The 18,136-nt window shown below is 33.7% G+C and overlaps 1 protein-coding gene across 1 annotated transcript; it reads right to left on the reverse strand.

The window, feature by feature from the left end:
• Positions 1–1,068: 1,068 nt before the first annotated feature.
• LOC102661153 (U3 small nucleolar ribonucleoprotein protein IMP3) lies at positions 1,069–15,661 on the reverse strand. The gene is made up of 5 exons (XM_014771704.1): positions 15,565–15,661; positions 2,807–2,843; positions 2,577–2,685; positions 1,498–1,571; positions 1,069–1,216 (listed from the first exon to the last, which is right to left on the reverse strand). Exons 1-5 carry the CDS (start codon positions 15,659–15,661, stop codon positions 1,069–1,071), a joined length of 465 nt encoding a protein of 154 aa, XP_014627190.1.
• Positions 15,662–18,136: the final 2,475 nt, after the last annotated feature.

Consider the following 18,136-nt stretch of genomic DNA (forward strand, 5'->3'; position numbering starts at 1 on the left):
GTTGACTTCAAAGACGGTTTTGAACCGTCTTTGAAAGTGATTTATAAATGTTCTTGTAGGGTCTTTTTGCAATAATGTATATGATAGGTAATATGATTTGATAGGAAGAGAGGTAAAGAAAAAATAAAAGTATCAATTAGGTGTTTAAAATTTGTGGGTTGCAAAAAACCAAGACTCTATCTAAAATGGTTGTCAAAATTGAAACTGGTGAAGACAGAATAAAGAAACATGCAGAATTAGTCGTTGGTGTGAATTTGATTGAACTGATTCCATCACTCTTGTTGCAGGTACAAGTTTTACTTACACAATAAATTATAACAGATATAATTTAAGGAATATCGAATTAATAAGTTTATCAGATTTAAACGTTTCAACTAGTTAACTAACAACATCAATTGATAATTATTTTTTAAAACCACCATAGGTATTTGAAAATTCTTATTTAACACCCAATTAATCCTCTCTTACCAGATCGGCTCATCTGGGGTAAAGTGGTACCAACTTGAACTTGAATTTAATCCATCACTATGTGACAGTCTAAATTTAGTGATTAAAGTTTAGAAAATACTTTTACAAATTCTAATGCATCAATTGAACAAGATAAAAAATTGTTACTTTGAAAATAAATATATTTTTGTTTGGACTCTCAACTATAATTCGAACTTGCAACTAGAGAGGCAAATCCTTGCAACTAAAAACACCATTACTATCCCATAGCCAATCAATGTCAATGGCTCATCTTTCACGTAAAATGCAAGCAGGGGCCCTTGTGATCCCTAAACAATTGACAGGACAAAAATGCAGAATATATATCAAATATTTGATATCACTATTATGATTCATTAATTTCCAGGTTCATTACATTGCCACTTTAATCTAGTATGAATTTAAAATTGAAATAAAAAAAAAATCCAAGCCTGTCTAAACTACCTGCCAAGGGAAACAAACTCGTCCATGATTCATACAGTAAACCACAACTAATTAGCCTTCCACTTAATTCATTAAACCATAGTCATCCAACTTGTCATTGTACTGAAGCACCTTTCTCGTTATTTTGGATGAATCCACCTATGTAACAAAGTCTTCCATGTTTCTAGTTACAACGAAAGCTGGATCTGTAGCTGTCTTTGGACCAACTCTTATCTCAATATATGTGACAGCTTCTTTCAAGTGCTCCGCAAATTTTAGTCGCAAAAAAACAATTGAGAGCCTACGCCTACACGATAGAGAAAAAAATCATTAATTTTTGGAACAGATGAGAGAAATATAATACAAAGAGACAATAAAAAGAAAATTTAGCAGAAAGTTAATTATAATCAACCCAGAAACTTTCCCTAGATGGCTAGATTATGGGGTCATTAGGTGAAAATTAATTACTAAACTACATTTGAAAGTAGATTATTTGTTTTCTCTTTATCTGTATATATTTTCATTTGGACACTAATGTCTAATGTGAAAAGTGCAAGCAAATAAAATTAATTACTCAATTTTTATTACTTGCAGAAGGATGAGATAGTTAAGCGTTCGCATAACATGATACTTTGCCTGGTTGGAATCACACCCATGTTGTAGTTGTCATCCAAAAAGAAGAAAAAGATGTGTAAGAAAGTAATAACTGATATTTTTCTCTCTCTGTTTCATGCTGATACCAAGAAGAAATAAAAAGTGATCCCTATATGAATGCAATCTTTCTATTGAAACTGCAAGGCTAAATTATACTTCTAGAAGTGGAGTTACATCCAATCAAATATTTTATACCAACTTAAATGTTATATGGAAAACCTTGATCATCAAGAGAGAACCAAAAGCACCAGAGGGCCATTGAGATGGGAACTGATATCTAAATCTAAGTGGGTTAGGAAGGATTCATTTTTGATGGATTAGAGGCAATTATTAGATTATAATAGTATGTTATATAAAATAACTTGCCTATTTAATTCTACATTAGTTCTGGTTAAGAAATTGTAGAATGGCAGCTACAAATTAGAATTATATCTAATAATAGGTGTGTAACTAGGCGACTGTGTTGTTATTTGCAGTTTGTGGACAGGGAATACTCTCTCTAGGAGACTTTTGTCTTTGGGACAAGTGTATTGTTGTATTATATTTCTGTGTTGAATATTTTATTTTATTAGTTTATCAATTGATGTTTTATCATGTTTTGTTTGATCATGTATATGTACTACTTATAGCACAATTGTCCAACAAAATCCATCCAACAATTTATATATAAATTTTCTACTTTATTTGTAACGAATTCAGGTAAACCAATTTCATACCAACTACACCAATCCAGTTCAAATGAAATAGTTGAACTATTGCAGCACAAATAGATTTGAGGAGTCTCAGAACAACATTGAAGTATAAATTGTTTCAAAGGAATAATAGAAAATATAAATATGAAATATAAGAGCTAATATAGTTACGAAACATGATATTCATTACTAAATACGAATTAATATCATTTCTAAAATCTCAAATCATGTGTTTAAATTTTGAACTACATTAAATTAGTGTAAATGAGCTCAATAATATGTTTGAAAGTTCACATGAAAAGGTTAATAAAAACGAACTTACAATTTTTCCAGAAGCTTATCAATCATATCAATCCGAAAAGGATCCTTTGGGTCCATTTGTTTCAATATGTTTACCAACTTCTGAACCATATGGCATAAACCTGAATATCTATTCATATTTTCACCATCCCGGAGGTTAAAACATAAAATGTGTCAGCTAAAAGCTAATCTAAAATGAAGGAAATTACATAATGTCAAAAAATATAAAAATCATGAATTATGCACAATAATTTTTGTAATCATCTCGTCTAGTAATATGGTAGCATTACTGCAAAAACAACTTTCGGCGATGGTTTTTGGGCACATTCAAAGATGGTTTTGAACTGTCTTTGAAGCAAAAGTCATAAAAAGTCAAAACTTTTCACGACGGTTGTTAAAAAATTGTCTTAAAAAAGTTATCATTTTAAGACGGTTTTCAGAAAACCGTCTTAAAATGTATTTTTAAAAAAAATTAAAAATTGAGCATTTTAAGACAGTTTTCCCAAAAACCATCTTAAAATGTTTACAATGTAAGACGATTTTTTAAAGAACCGTCTTATAATATTTTTTATTAAAATAATTAAAATAAATTGAGAATTTTGAGACAATTTTTCCAAAGTGTCTTAGAATGTAGACATTCTAAGACGATTTTTCAGAGAACCGTCTTAGAATGTCTATTTTTTTATAAAAAAAATAATGAATTTGAGTATAAAAGAATATGGTAATTATGTCCTTTTGAAAAATAACATTAACTTTAGAGATTCTACAAAATAATCGGAAAAAAAACTACATGGAAAATTCTAGTTATAGTAATTACATTTGAACTGCAAAATTCAAATTTAACTGCAACTGAAGTAGATTGGTATATTTCATAGCCTTCCAATGTCAGCAGGCAACATAAAAATTATGCAAATGATGGCAACCAAAACATTTAATTGAATATTTAGTAAATAGATTCTTCAAGATTAATAGTTCTAGTGATTTAGCAAAGTGATGGTAATCAAAATATTTAATTGAATATTTTTCTTTGTTTATTACCAAAGGCTTTGTTACTTACAGCCAATCATTCAGAAATAGAACTCACTAGGCAACCACTGTAAACAAAATACTATAAAGATGGTGAATAGAAGCTCACATAATTTTCTCCAATGTCAATAGCTTTGGCCATATATAGCTTCATCCATCTCTATCGACTACCATAGTGCAAAATAAAGGGCATTAGACTATATAATAGAATGACAGGTCAAAGGTGGTATTTGAATGAAGGAGTAGGATGCAAAGAAGAAATTAATTGTTTAAGAGATTCATTATCTGAAGCTCTTTAATTATAACTCAACACTTTGAGTAAAGTATGAAGCTCAAGGGAGAAAACCAACATAATACTAAGTAATTACATAAGAATTATGTTGTCAATGAATTATAAATCCATGTACAACTTTTAAAAAATTTCAAAAAGGTCACACATCTATGATTTATCCAGTTATAAATAAGATATAAGGATCACATGATAGGTTGGCATGACAAAGAGAAAACATACTCTTATTAAATATTACTTTGAAATGGCTCTTCCCCCTTTTATGACTCAACTTTTACAAATATAATCAAAGAAAAAAGAGACAACTTTCTTATTTGGATTTGTAGCTTTCTCTACCATTTTTTTATTTCCATCTATATTCCAATTAGTACTCTAGTCAACCTGATGGAAGTAACAAGCAAAAAACCTAATGAAAGTCAATTTACATACAAAACTATATTCATGAGTTTCTTTCCCCTTGTATTGTATTGACAGAGATCATTCTTTACAAGTGGTGAGACTTTAAGGTTACCAATAAAATGACAATTTCCATCCCATTAAGCAAAATTGGTATATTGGATTGGCAAAAAGACAAGTAAATGTCTAAATGACACTCCTTAGTGCTTCCAACTCCAACCATGTCATTATTTATAGTGAAATTTGGTTTGAAGCTTTGTTTATTTGACTATGTGAACTAAACTCAGTTCAAAGCAGCCAACTAAAATTCCCATGCTTGAGTTTATAGAAACTCTAACTTCTTGCCCCTCAACAACATAAGTTGAGAGTAGAGTCCCAACTTTCACTTTTCTTTTATTTTAATCTTTTTGTTAAGTTTGTTTTTATTTCAAATAAGTTAGTTATCTCACAAGTGAATAAGGGAAAAAACATGGGATTTTGGGATTGCATTTTGCAAGCTTTGATTTAAAAAACAAATTATGTTAATATGTCTTTATCCCAATTGCTCTTTATCAGCTTCAAAGGAAACCAGAAGAGAAGCTAGAAATATAAAAGTAGGCAAAGGAAAGGAAACCAAAAGTTTCACATAAGGCAATGAATGGTTGATGCATGTTAGTTTAAAATATTGTTTATGAAAGACATTATTCCTTTTTTATATATAAGGTTGTCTAGATATCAGGACTAAAAAGAACAAATTGATAGAAAAAATTCAATTATTAGAAAATTCAAATCATTTTTTTATGAAATTAATGGAAAAGTAGAAATGACATACCTTTGATAAGAGAGATGGTCTTTTCAAAATTTTCCTTGGTCAATTTACCTTTCTTAACACAGTTTTGTAGGTTTCCTACTCAACAGAGAAAAGTCATTACATGAGAACAGGAAAGATTTATTTCTTAATTAAAAGTGCAGTGTGAGTAGGTACTAGTGAGAACCAACTCATAAGAATCTATTCTCACCTTTAATCCTATTCATACCAACATCTAAGAACTTCTCATTTACTTCATTCAAGATGACAGTATAGTTGCTAAGAATTAAAGCAGTTGCTATTCCAGAGCCCATTAGTCCTCCGCCAATGATGGCAAGCTTCTTGACTTGTCTTGGAACCAGACCACAATCTGTAACCCCAGGTACCTGTTCATGTCAAGAGGTATTAGGAAAATGATATCTAAAGAATTTAGAAAAAAACTTAGCACTCAGAATCAGGCTAGCTAATACAACTTCAAAAATGTAGTATACCAGTATCATCTCAAGTCCCTTTGTCAAACCAACAAGACGAGGAAGTCGCTGTGTTCCTAAGACAATTTAAAACCAGGTTAGCAATACTAAAGAAAAATATAATAATGACAATTAGTCACAAGAAATGCACCATTACTCATGGTCTAACTTCATTTTACAAATTATTCTAGGCCTATCTAACATGTGAACTAAGGTATTAAACCAAACTTGTAGTTAATTAATAAATTCATTAAAATTGAACTTCAAACAGCTTTCAATGTAATGCATGTCACTCAACAATGAGCAGTAACAGTGGTAACATGTTTTCTAACTGGAGAATTAAAAAAAAAGGTTATGTATATAGATGAATTTAATTTGAATTCATACACCAAGTACAAGTAAATTTGATGAAAATAGAGAGGAATCAGTTACTACCTCCAAATCCAGGAATTATTCCAAGCTGAAGTTTAGGCAAGCCTAGCTGAGTAGTTGGAGTTGATAACCGAGCATTGCATGCCTATATGAGAAAGAGTTAGTAATATATTGTATAAAATTATGAAGAAATGTTTCTTTTCCTAATCAGTTGGGAATATGTACCATTGCAACTTCTAAGCCTCCATCCAAGGCAAGACCATCAATGGCAACATCTGATGGTTTCCTAGCCGCTGAAAAATGAAGTGAACAATTTTAACAGCAGAAAATGATAAAGGAATAAAAATTAAAGAAATTCATAAAATACAAAGTACCAACCAGGTTTTGGATGCTCTATAAGAAGGGAGAGGAAAGAATTAGAAAATGTGCACTATTTAATTGTGTACTTATTTGTGTACTGTTTAATTGTCCTATTTCTCTTACCCCATCATACATATATTTATTCTTTTTTTCCCACGAAATTAAACCAAAAAAAGGAAGGGGAGATTTTATTCCTTTCCCCTTTGATGAAATGATGGATAAATTAATTATTCACTCATTCCTCTTCCTATTTTCTTTTCTTTCTATCATATTCCCGTAATTTATTTTTTGATCAGTAAACACAAAAGAAGATGCCCTAGGCTCACAGGATCACAACATATATAGGAATTAATAACATTTGATGTAATATAATTTATTGCATACCTTTCCATGTAATTCTTCAATTCGTGATATCAGCTTCTGCGTCTGTAATTAAAAGGCAGGATCATGGCTATTAGATAATCTATATAGTGTTTTGTGATCAGACGATTAAAATTAAACACCCATTATTGTGTCTCACTTAAATAAGATTTTAAGTTCATCCTTCTTTAATTCTCTTTTGAGCGAATTTATCAGCATGCATATGGTTAGAAATGGGGAATACAAAATAGATTGAATACAAAAGAAAAGGAAAAAAGATATAGGCACAAATGGGTACCAAAAAAATGTAAAGAAATTGGAAAGTAGTTTCCAACTAATTTAATTTATATATATAGCACAATTTGGATCAAAGTGAGTTGAAGGAAAATGTAAAATTAATTAATTAAGATGAATCCTTAAATAGTCTAGTTGCTTATGAAGATCACTTGTGTAACGACCTGCCTCGTTGTTACGATATCATCACTCTAAACCGCGTAAAATTTAATTTGTAAATGAAAACTTCGTTAATTTGCTTATGAAAAATGAGAGTAAATTTTTCACAATATACATCCACCAAACAATGCACAATTACTTTTATATATATATATATATATATATATATATATATATATATATATATATATATATATATATATATATATATATATATATACACACACACACTAACTCAATACACTTTATATATATAAAAAAAAATATCTCCTCTCTCTATCGCGTATATGTGTGATTTACTCTCTCTTTTCAAAAAATATATATAGAACCATATACAGAGGAGTTGATTAACAACACACCTCTCTCTCACAAAATACACATATATTTATATATATATATATATATATATATATATATATATATATATATATATATATATATATATATATATATATATATATATACACACACACACTAACTCAATACACATCATCCATATAACGAAAAGTAAATTAGTTCATATATATGATTAAATTTGTGATTTACATTCTCATTTCAAAAAATAATTATAGAACCAACTACAGAGGAGTTGATTAACAAAACACAACTCTCTCCCAAAATAATCACAACGTCATCACGTCGGCTTGGCGGCTCCATAAAAGAATCTCACATCACGTACTCTACTGTTGTTCATATGTTCTCACGAATGAAGGTTCAAGATCATCATAGGTACCAACCACACGGTACAAAAATTGCAAGGGTGAATTTATCATAAAAGAAATTAACACAAAAATCAAATGACCATGATTAGTAGGAAAACATTAACAAATACCATAATCATACATAAACATCCATTAGTCCAACATACACTCAACAAGTAGTTATCATTCGTCCATAATTCCAATCAATCATGCTCAATATGATGCATGCACCTGACCTCAACTCTCAAATGTAATGTGGTACCATTCGTCAGGAAATAGCCTAAGCGTGTCCACGCGACACTCTCACTTGGGAAAACTAAGCAACAAGTGTCAAGGTCACCCTGTCGTGTACAGACTACTCCCCCCAGGGTGATCAGCCTTAGTTTCAAGGAGTTCCAAACCAAGTGACATGCCCCCAAGTACAAGTATTCCCCCTCGTGAGAAACTATAAGTACTTACTGACAAAGTTTATACTATTTCCATGCAATATATAGTATGAAACATGGGCACCATCAATGCACTGACCATGGATAATTAAAGATTCTAAGCCATCCCCCTCTAGAGATGCTTAACCACTCTATTTCTCCCACTAGGGATATCCATCATGGTCACTGCACCCCCCATGTACATACACAACATACATCATCACAATGATATTTTCAACATCAACAACATCTCATCTCAATGTCATTATCAATATCAACTTCAACATCGTCTCTTCTCAATGTCATTCTCAGCATCAACATCCTCTCATCTCAATGTCATTCTCAACGTCAACATCATTTCATCTCAATGACATTATCAGCAACAACAACATCATCTCATATCAACATAATCATCAATAACAACATCATCTCATATCAATATTATCATAAACACCAACATCGTCTCGTATCAATTATTATCAATATCATCTTCAATAACATCGTCATTCTTTATCAACATTATCATAAACATCAACATCACCTCATATCAATTAATAACATCAGTAAATCACATTCTGCACATACATACATATATAGTTCATGCCTGAGATTCACAGTCTTCAGACAACACAAGTCTAATAAAAACAATAATTTCATTTATCAATAATAGGTGTATCGCATCCCATTAGTTGAAAACATTATTTTTCTTGAAAACCAGCACACACAAGGACAGACATACATTCTCATAATTGGGTTCCTTGACCCTAATTATGGTATCAAAGCCATAAAATTATAATAAACTCCCCTCACCTATCGTGAGCTCTTTGTCAGTTTCTCTTTACGTCACTTAGAGACCTCTCTCGTTCAGGTTCGTCAGTCCAAATGTAAGATTCTATATACCAAATCAAAGGAAATTTAGTATAAATTTCAAAAACAAGGTTAATAACAACATTCAGGGTCAATTGCCCCTGTCAAAACATAAAGGGTTAAGGGGTGTTTTGGATTCTACTAAAAGGAGATGTCATTTTGAAATTCCGATCACGCCAATGTGACTGGGGTTCAACAAAGGTCATGAAAATAGCATCAATTTTACAAAAAGATAACTTTTAGAATGTCTCATTTTCAAGGGTTTTTCAAAGGAAATGTAAAAACATCCTATTACAGTATCCAAAACACAAGAGACACTACGAGAAACTTAAACTAACTAGGAGAAATGCTTAGAAATCAAGATTACCTCAAAGAAGCTACAAAAGAAAGGATTGAAAGATTTTTCTCCACCGAATCCTTGAGGTGGGCTATGAGGATTCCACTTTGATTAAAACATTCCTCTCAGTGTGGTAGTTTGACGGCAAGCAACAACGGCTCGTGGTGGCCACCGATGGTTGTGGATGGTGGATGAAGAGTTTCTAGGGTGGTTTAGACGGAGTTTCGAGAAAGAAAGATGTGAAATCGTGTTTTTCACACTAAAAAACGTATTTATAATCTGCAGATCTCGCTTAACGAGCTTGTCTTGCTAAGCAGGAGTTCACTTTTGGTGCTAAGCACGACTTTCGTGCTTAGCAAAATTCCTCTGGGTTAGGATTTGCACTAAGCATGACAATTTGCGTTGAGCACAATTCCTCTTGTGGTAAGCACGACAATTCACGCTTAGAGCAATTGCCTCTCGGGTTCGAATTGCGCTTAGCAAACTTTTCACACTAAGAGAGAGGTAAAATATTGTTATTTTGCAAATCCAACGGTCAAACCTTGCAGAAATCTGTTGGGAACCTACAATCCAAATTTGAAGACGATCCAACGATTAATGAATCTAGGATCATGGTTTTACCGGAATAGGTTTGGGTAAAATTCAAAGTCTTATAATTTCAATTTAGGTCAATAAAACTCCACATAACTCAACATCCACATCAACAAAATCACACATGACTAATTCACACCATACCTCAAGTCATTCAAGTCAATCATATAATCAAATAACATGATAAATACAATTAAACATCGATTTATAGTTAGCGAAATTTCAGGGCGTCGCAACTTGTCTCTTTTGTATTTCATATGTTTCAATTAGATTTTATATGCATGTTCATTAATAAGATATACTCAAAATAAGTGTCAATTAGTATACTAGGTGCTTCCGAACTTGTGCAAGCGTTCTATCTCGTTGTTTCTATATACTATGCAATTCTTTCATGCTAAGTGGCTCTAGTTTTTCTCCGAGAAGATTCCTTTAAACAACAAAGAGAAACAAAATAAATTAGTGTGTCCTCCATATATATATAACCAGGACTTGTACATATGCTCGATCTCATCAGAATCTTTACCTTTGAATTTGTTGGAGGGACTCATGCTTGACTCTCAATACTAAAAGCTCTTGGTATTAGCACTGCAATGTGCAATGTTATTAAAGAGTAAATTGCTAGAAACAAATTTTTGTAAATAAATTTAAGTAGAATTAATATGCATAGTTATATCACGAGTAACTGGAAATTAGCTTCAAGATTTCTAAGTTAAAGATACAAATATAAAGGAAAAAAAAGGAAGAAAGTGAGATACAAGAGAAAATGACAATATGAATATGAAAACTTAATTACAAAATAACCCTAAGTTAAAAAGAGTAAAAAGAAGAAGAAGAAGAAGGAGAAAGTTGGGTGTGTCTTGTACATACAGTTAGTGACTACTCCACCCCCGAACATAGTGACTACAGGCAAAAAGAACAAAATGTAGTTATAGTAATTATAAGTTCTTACCAACTCTAATTTTTGCAAATTTAGTCTGGAAAACTTGTTTAGCAAAAGTATTACACTGTGTTCACCAATCATTAAAAAAATAGCCTGAAAACCAAGGTTATTCAAAGATGTGAATATCGATTAAGGCTATCTTAAGCACAAACAACAAAGAGGAACTACATAAATGAAGAGTGTAAATTTCTCGAGGACAAAAGGTAAAATTATTATTAAAAAATTATATAAAGGGCAGCACATCAACTCAGAACCATATGATACCAGAATTCATAAACATCTTGGAAAGGTGTCCAAGTACTTCGTAGCATCATGAGGAGGGAGACCTTCAAGAAAAAACTTCAACAACCGATTGTGTGTTCCTTGCATCACTTCAAAACACTGCTCAAGTGCACTCACTTATTGCTCTTTGCTCAACTCCAATGCCTTCATTAGTGGAAGTAATTCCACCTCCTCTTCTGCAAAATGTTGTTTGCATTGCCCCTAAAAACAAATTAACAACAAAATCAAGCCCTAATAAAAAAAACACACATATTTATCAGTGGATGATTCTTAACGGAACTTTCAAACATATTCAAACTGTAAAATCCCCTGGCTCAAGATATTCAAACTCACAATGCATCAATCATTCATCAGGGCATGACAACATCTAATTGCAAAATTTCTAGACGTCCAATTTGTAAAATTTGTAGTCATTTGATTCAAACTACATGCACCACCATTTAAAATTGTAACCAGGTTTCTATATCCAAGAATGTACCAAATGCCAACAAGTACTAAAGAAAAGAAAATGACATACTCAATTTAGTAAAAGTTTCAATCTCTATTTATTTTCTCTACCTATTTGGCTATGTTTATCTATTTGTATGAGTCTGTGCAAAAGACCATACCATTAGATACCATTGGACTTCTACGACAGGGAGTACTTTTCCATGAGGTTGGCTAGTTCCTCATCAAACTTATGCTCATACTAAACTTCTTCCTCCCAATGCCTCGACTTCATTGCAGCATAACCCATGCCACAAGCATGTAACAACTTCTCCTTTTCAGCAACTAAGTTCTCCATTTCTTTATCTTGGACCTCAACAAATTTCAGATACTCTTCCACCCTACATCCAAAGAAGTCAAATTCACTCAAAAGTCATTGAAAAATATAAATACCACTATCCAAATAACTAGATAATAATTTTTTAACCTACTACGGTTAACCAGGGGTTTGAATAGTTTGCACAAAGTCATAAGTTCAAACCTCAAAGCCATTATTGTACACACACAAAACATGCAATAATTTTTCTGCACATGTAGATAATTCTTACACTTTAAAAAATTAACCTAGCTTTCTAGAGTCACGTGAAATTAGTTTTTTAAGAATAAAATGTTCTTCAACAATTCAACTTAAAATCACCTACATAATAATTTCGCAAAATTTATTTACATTAAATTGGCTTCAGATGTGAATATATCAATAGTCCAATGGCAGGAATGACAATTACATACTTGAGTCTATATTCCTTAGCATTCACATGACCAGTAGTACATGACTGCTTCACCTTCTCACATTCCTCCGGTTGCATCCTCTTGATATCTTCTTCCTTCGCATCCCTTGAATCATGAATGATTTTGATCTGGTCCTTGAAGAATTGTTCTTGCATATACATCTTTCATGATTGACAAAATACATTAGTGAGAAAACAAAACTATGAAAAAATAATATCGTGACCTCCAAAAGGGAAAATTAACAAAATAACAATTTTGTTCATTCAATTTTTAAATAAATGGAAATTGTTCTAGAAAATTGGGTTAATGGTTGCATCAAGCCTCCATAACAAAACAAAAATAATCAATCTAGATCCAAATCTTAACAAGATTTTGTGCCTTTCTTTCAAGGCATTAAAAAACAACCCATCTAGATAAATAGCCTAATGCAGTCTAGGCCAGTGCAACCCTATCAATCTATCATCGCTCATTGATTTCTTTTACTTTTAATGAAAAGGGAAAAGATATAAAAGAGTAACAATATGCAATTGTATCTCAATTCAATGCTAGTCTAATTTGACACATCAAACTGAAGTTCAATAGTACGTACATGAATCACATTTTTATATGCAAAACATCTCAAATAAGAAGAGAAAAGAGGTGAAAGTAACTTTAGATTATCCACTCTTGTACTACAAAAATGTAAATTACAACTAAAAATTTTCAGCAAAGCAATCAAGCATAAGCATATCCTAACCACAACTCAGTGGCATAAAAAATAATATACTAAAGTACATTCCATAACCAAGTAACCACTTTTCAATAAAACTAATAGTCATGAAGTCTGACTGATGTTAATATTACCTCTTCTTTGGTCTCTTCATGTTGCATTTTAGTTCTCCTCCTCACAATGCAATTTTCATCCATTCATTTGCCAAATTTGGTGTACAACCATCTCCTGATATGATCTTATGTCATATTTGAGTCTAGATTTGCCAACATAATTTCATCAGGAGGCCAAAAAAAAAATGCCAGATTATACTTTGTCTCCATAAATTAACCTGTATCTGGTATACATCAAACCATCTGCATAATACAAATATGAAGAAAAGTATCCAAGAAAGAGGAAATGAAACCTTGGGAGTGCCTATTGGAAAAGTCCATATCTCCTTCTATAGCCATGTATCCATAGAGCTGGCAATTCCCCCAGGGAGATATAAAATAGGGCAAGTGAACCAAGAATCTTTATCAGTTCCTTGCTCAACAAAATGCTTGTGGAGACGTTCTACCTCTAGATAGCCAATAGCTGAGGCTTCAAATATCAAAACACTCATCCCACGATGACCTTGTGGGCCATAAGAGTGTCGTGCTCTCATAGCATCATATATGCTAAAATAATCAAGAAGTTCCTGGTTACCCATACCTATCCATTGAATACACAGAACAAAGTCCAAAGTTAACACAAAAACCAATAATGTTATTCGAAAATTATGAATGTTATGCTCCATAAATAAAAATTTAATTCATTACCTCAAGTTCATCTAATTCCCAATTAAATTCATGGAAGACCTACAAACAGGATACACGTATGAGAGCAATTGTAATATTCTAAAGGTAGTAGACTTACAAGGCATGTAGTACTCATATTTCTTATGTTTGTCTCAAACGTTCATTTTAAGATTATTTAAGCTAGGCAACCAATAACATAAAGGTATGTATATTTCTCCAAGAACAATCCATACAGAAGATCTGAAACAAACTGTAGAATACAAAATTGCATAGGGGAGAAAATAAAAAGTTATACCTTCTTTGGGTACAACTCAAGATAAATATTTGGGATTTTAGTCTATCAGCTTGGCTATCTCTGTTGAAGACATAAAGCCATAATGAAGTTTAGAGATGATCAAGAAGCAATGATTCATAAACATACTCAAAAGAAACCACCAAAACAAACAAATTGAGATGAATACTTGTCCTCCAAGGGAATGTATGGAACCCAGTGGTAGTAGTACCCCTTAAGTAGTAAACAGCAGAAACATTAGCCTCAAAACTCTACAAATGAACTTCACAGTCCTTGCTCATTTGACAAAGCCAATAATGAGAGGATCCAACCTTAGACAACGCTTTCCCTCCACTCACTTTCAGCTCCTTAACCTTTTTCCTCATACCAAAACCTTATTCATCCACCATCACTCTTTTCACCAGCTCCACTACCTGTTCTCGTCATACAACTCCTCCCTCCTCCTTCGCCACCCGCACCGCCACCCCAAGCTCCTCCAACAGCATAAACGCATTTATTTTCTGCTCCATATAAAGTGGCCATGCCACCATAGGAACCCTGTTAAGAACGCTCTCCAAAATAGAATTCCAACCTTAGTGCATCACAAAACCACCTATTGCAGGATGTCCCAGAATCTACACATGCGAGGCCTACATGGGGACCACAACCCCCATCGCTTCCATTTTCATGAACCTCTCCAGCAAGTAATTCAATGCCTCATCACCACTATTCGATACTTCAAAAAATAAGCCACTCCCATTGCCCTCGCACGATGGCCACACCACCCAAAAAAACCTTTGCTGACTCAGCTCCAAATCCAATGACATTTCCCTCATTTAAACCTCTGACATTGTCTCACCGCTTCCGAATGACACATAGACCACCGACTCAGCTGGGTGACGATGTTCTAGAGGTCGAGCATCTTGTCGCGGAGCTTATCAGCGTTGGTGTCAACAATGAAGAGCTCATTAGTGAGGGCTCGAGTGAGGATGGCCTGCGCGATGGCCATTCCCACGTTGTCATTGCTGATCACAAAGATCTTGTTATGGCACTTGGTCGGAGAGGGAGGAGCCACGTTGGTTACTAATTTAGGGTTCCACTCAAAACAGAGAAAGCGACAATAAGAGAGACAGAAAGGGTCAGTGCACACGTTGCCCGATAAGAGAAAAAAAACATGAATTGAAAAGGCAACCATTTCAAGGACGATTTTTTGAATAATCCTCCTTAAATTCACAATTCTAAGACGGTTATTCAAAAACCATCTTTGATATTAATGAATTTAATTACAACTTTGCCACCACATTATTTTCAAAGACGATTTTTGTCAACCGTCTTTGCTAGCACGTCGTAATAAATAATTTGTGTAGTAGAGTAGCATTGCATAACCAGGTTCTCTAAGTGACCCCCTTCCCTCTTCCATTCCAAAACACTTACCTTCTTCCAAAGCTTATTTTCATGAAACTTTAGCTTCCTCATTGTTTCTTTGATAGCATCTCAGCCCAAGTTAGGCCCCAAAAGGATTACTAAAAGGCCTTTTGACCTAAATGATTTGGTATAAAGCATTCTTATAGTCAAAATACAATTTGTTGCAATTTCCATTACAATATTCCTTTTATGTTATTTTAATATTCCTTTTTTCTATTACCTAGTAGTATGACTAACCAATGATGAGATACTATATAAATATCTTTTCATCAATGAAGGAAGGAAAATAATTAATATACACCCTTACCTTTTCTTATTTTAGTTGAAGGTTCCCTTGACCTCGAATTCAAGGTGTTATCCCTGCTTTATCAATTGGCCTGACCTGCTGTTGCATCCATTGCAGAGCACAACACACATAAACCTATCGTTGACCTTTCAGAGGATGTCATTCTCCGACTTACTCAAACCAAAACACTTTTACCACTAGCCCACTACCCTTCTCGGCTTTTTCCCCCCACCAGCACCACACCCACCACACCACCTCCCCTACCTAAATCTCAAGGTTCCGTGATTTGATGGTCATGACTCCTTGGGTGGATCTTCAAAATATCTTAACCCTTTGATTACCTAGGTATAATTGACGAAGAATGGATCATTGTTGCTTCATTTATATATGGATGGTTTGACATTAAGTTAGTATCAATGGATGTTTCGAAATGGCTTCATTACATCTTGGATCAGCCTCTTGCAAGCTCTGGAAACTCACTTTGCACCCTCCTTTTATGATAATCCAAAGAGGGCTTTGTTAAAGCTCACTCAAAAAGGGGTTCTCAATTACTACCTAACTAAATTTGAGTGCCTTGTTAACTGCATTGTGGGCTTGGCTTTGCGCTTCTTGTTGAGTTGCTTCGTAACCGATCTCTCGTCAGAGATTCGCTGTGAGGTCCAAGTTATGTAGCCAATTTCTCTCCCTTAGGTCACCTGATGTCGCTTCATGTGGAGCTTGTAGGCCTTGGATCATCTTCATCAATGGATTCCTTTGCTTCTTGAGGTCTGATTGCAGCGGAATGGAGAAGGAGAAAGATGAATGGAGATGCCACTTCAAGTAGAAGATGAGTCTAGAAGAAGCTCACCACCATAGGAAGCCATGGATAAGAGCTTGAAGGTAGAAGAAGATGAATGAAGGAAGAGGAAGAGAAGAGCATGAAATTTAGTGCCTCTAAAGAAGTCTGAACTTTGAAGTTTAATTCTCAAATGATCAAAGTTGAAAAAAATGCACACGCATGACCTCTGTTTATAGCCTAAGTGTCACACAAAATTGGAGGGAAATTTGAATTTCAATTCAAATTTCACTTGAATTTGAAATTGAATTTTTGGAGCCAAAATTTCACTAATTATGATTAGTGAATTTCAGTTATGGTTCAGCCCACTAATCCAAGATCAATTCCAAGATTCTCCACTAAGTGTGCTTAGGTGTCATGAGGCATGTAAAGCATGAAGGACATGCACAAATTGTGACTATATGATGTGACAATGAGGTGTAGTAAGTAAATGCTCACCTCCCCCTCTGAAATTTAATTGGATTAGGCTTCTACCAATTCAATTAAACTTATTTCCCAACACACACATCAAATATTCACTTAGTGCATGTGAAATTACAAAACTACCCCTAATACAAAAATTAGTCTAGGTGCCCTAAAATACAAGGGCTAAAAAATCCTATATTTCTAGGGTACCCTACCTATATTATGGAGCCCTAAATACAAAGACAAAAAAAATAATGAAATCCTAATCTAATATATACAAAGATAAGTGGACCCAACCTTGGCCCATGGGCTCAAAAATCTACCCTGAGGTTCATGAGAACCCTCGGGCCTTCTTCAACAACTCTAGCCCAATCCTCTTGGAGCCTTTTGCTCATGGCTCTAGTAGCTGGTCCCTTCCTAGGGAGGATTGCATCATCCCCTCCCTCTTGAAGAGGATTTGACCTCAAATCTGTCGGTTCCTCCTCCTCAATATCAGCTCCACCTGCAAAAGGAATTAAATCAGAAATATTAAAAGTGGTACTAACTCCATACTCTTCTGGGAGGTCCAACCTATAGGCATTGTTATTGATCCTCTCCAAGACCTGAAAAGGTCCATCCCCTCTAGGGCTAAGCTTGGATTTCCATTTAGTAGGGAATCTATCCTTCCTAAGATGGATCCAAACCCAGTCCCTCTCATTAAGAACTAGCTCCTTTCTTCCTCTATTGCCTTTAGTTGAATACACCTTTGTTTGGTTCTCTATTTGGTTCTTAACCCTCTCATGCAACTTCTTTACAAACTCTGACCTAGATTCCCCTTCTTTATGTATAAAAGAAGTGTCAAGTGGGAGGGGAATGAGGTCTAAGGGTGTTAGGGGATTGAACCCATAAACAACCTCAAAAGGGGATTGCTTGGTGGTTCTATGAACCCTCCTATTGTAGGCAAATTCTACATGAGGAAGATACTCATCCCAAGACTTATGGTTTCCTTTCAGAAGAGTCC

Source organism: Glycine max, chromosome 19 (genome assembly GCF_000004515.6).
Source record: "Glycine max cultivar Williams 82 chromosome 19, Glycine_max_v4.0, whole genome shotgun sequence".
Lineage (NCBI taxonomy): Eukaryota > Viridiplantae > Streptophyta > Magnoliopsida > Fabales > Fabaceae > Glycine > Glycine max.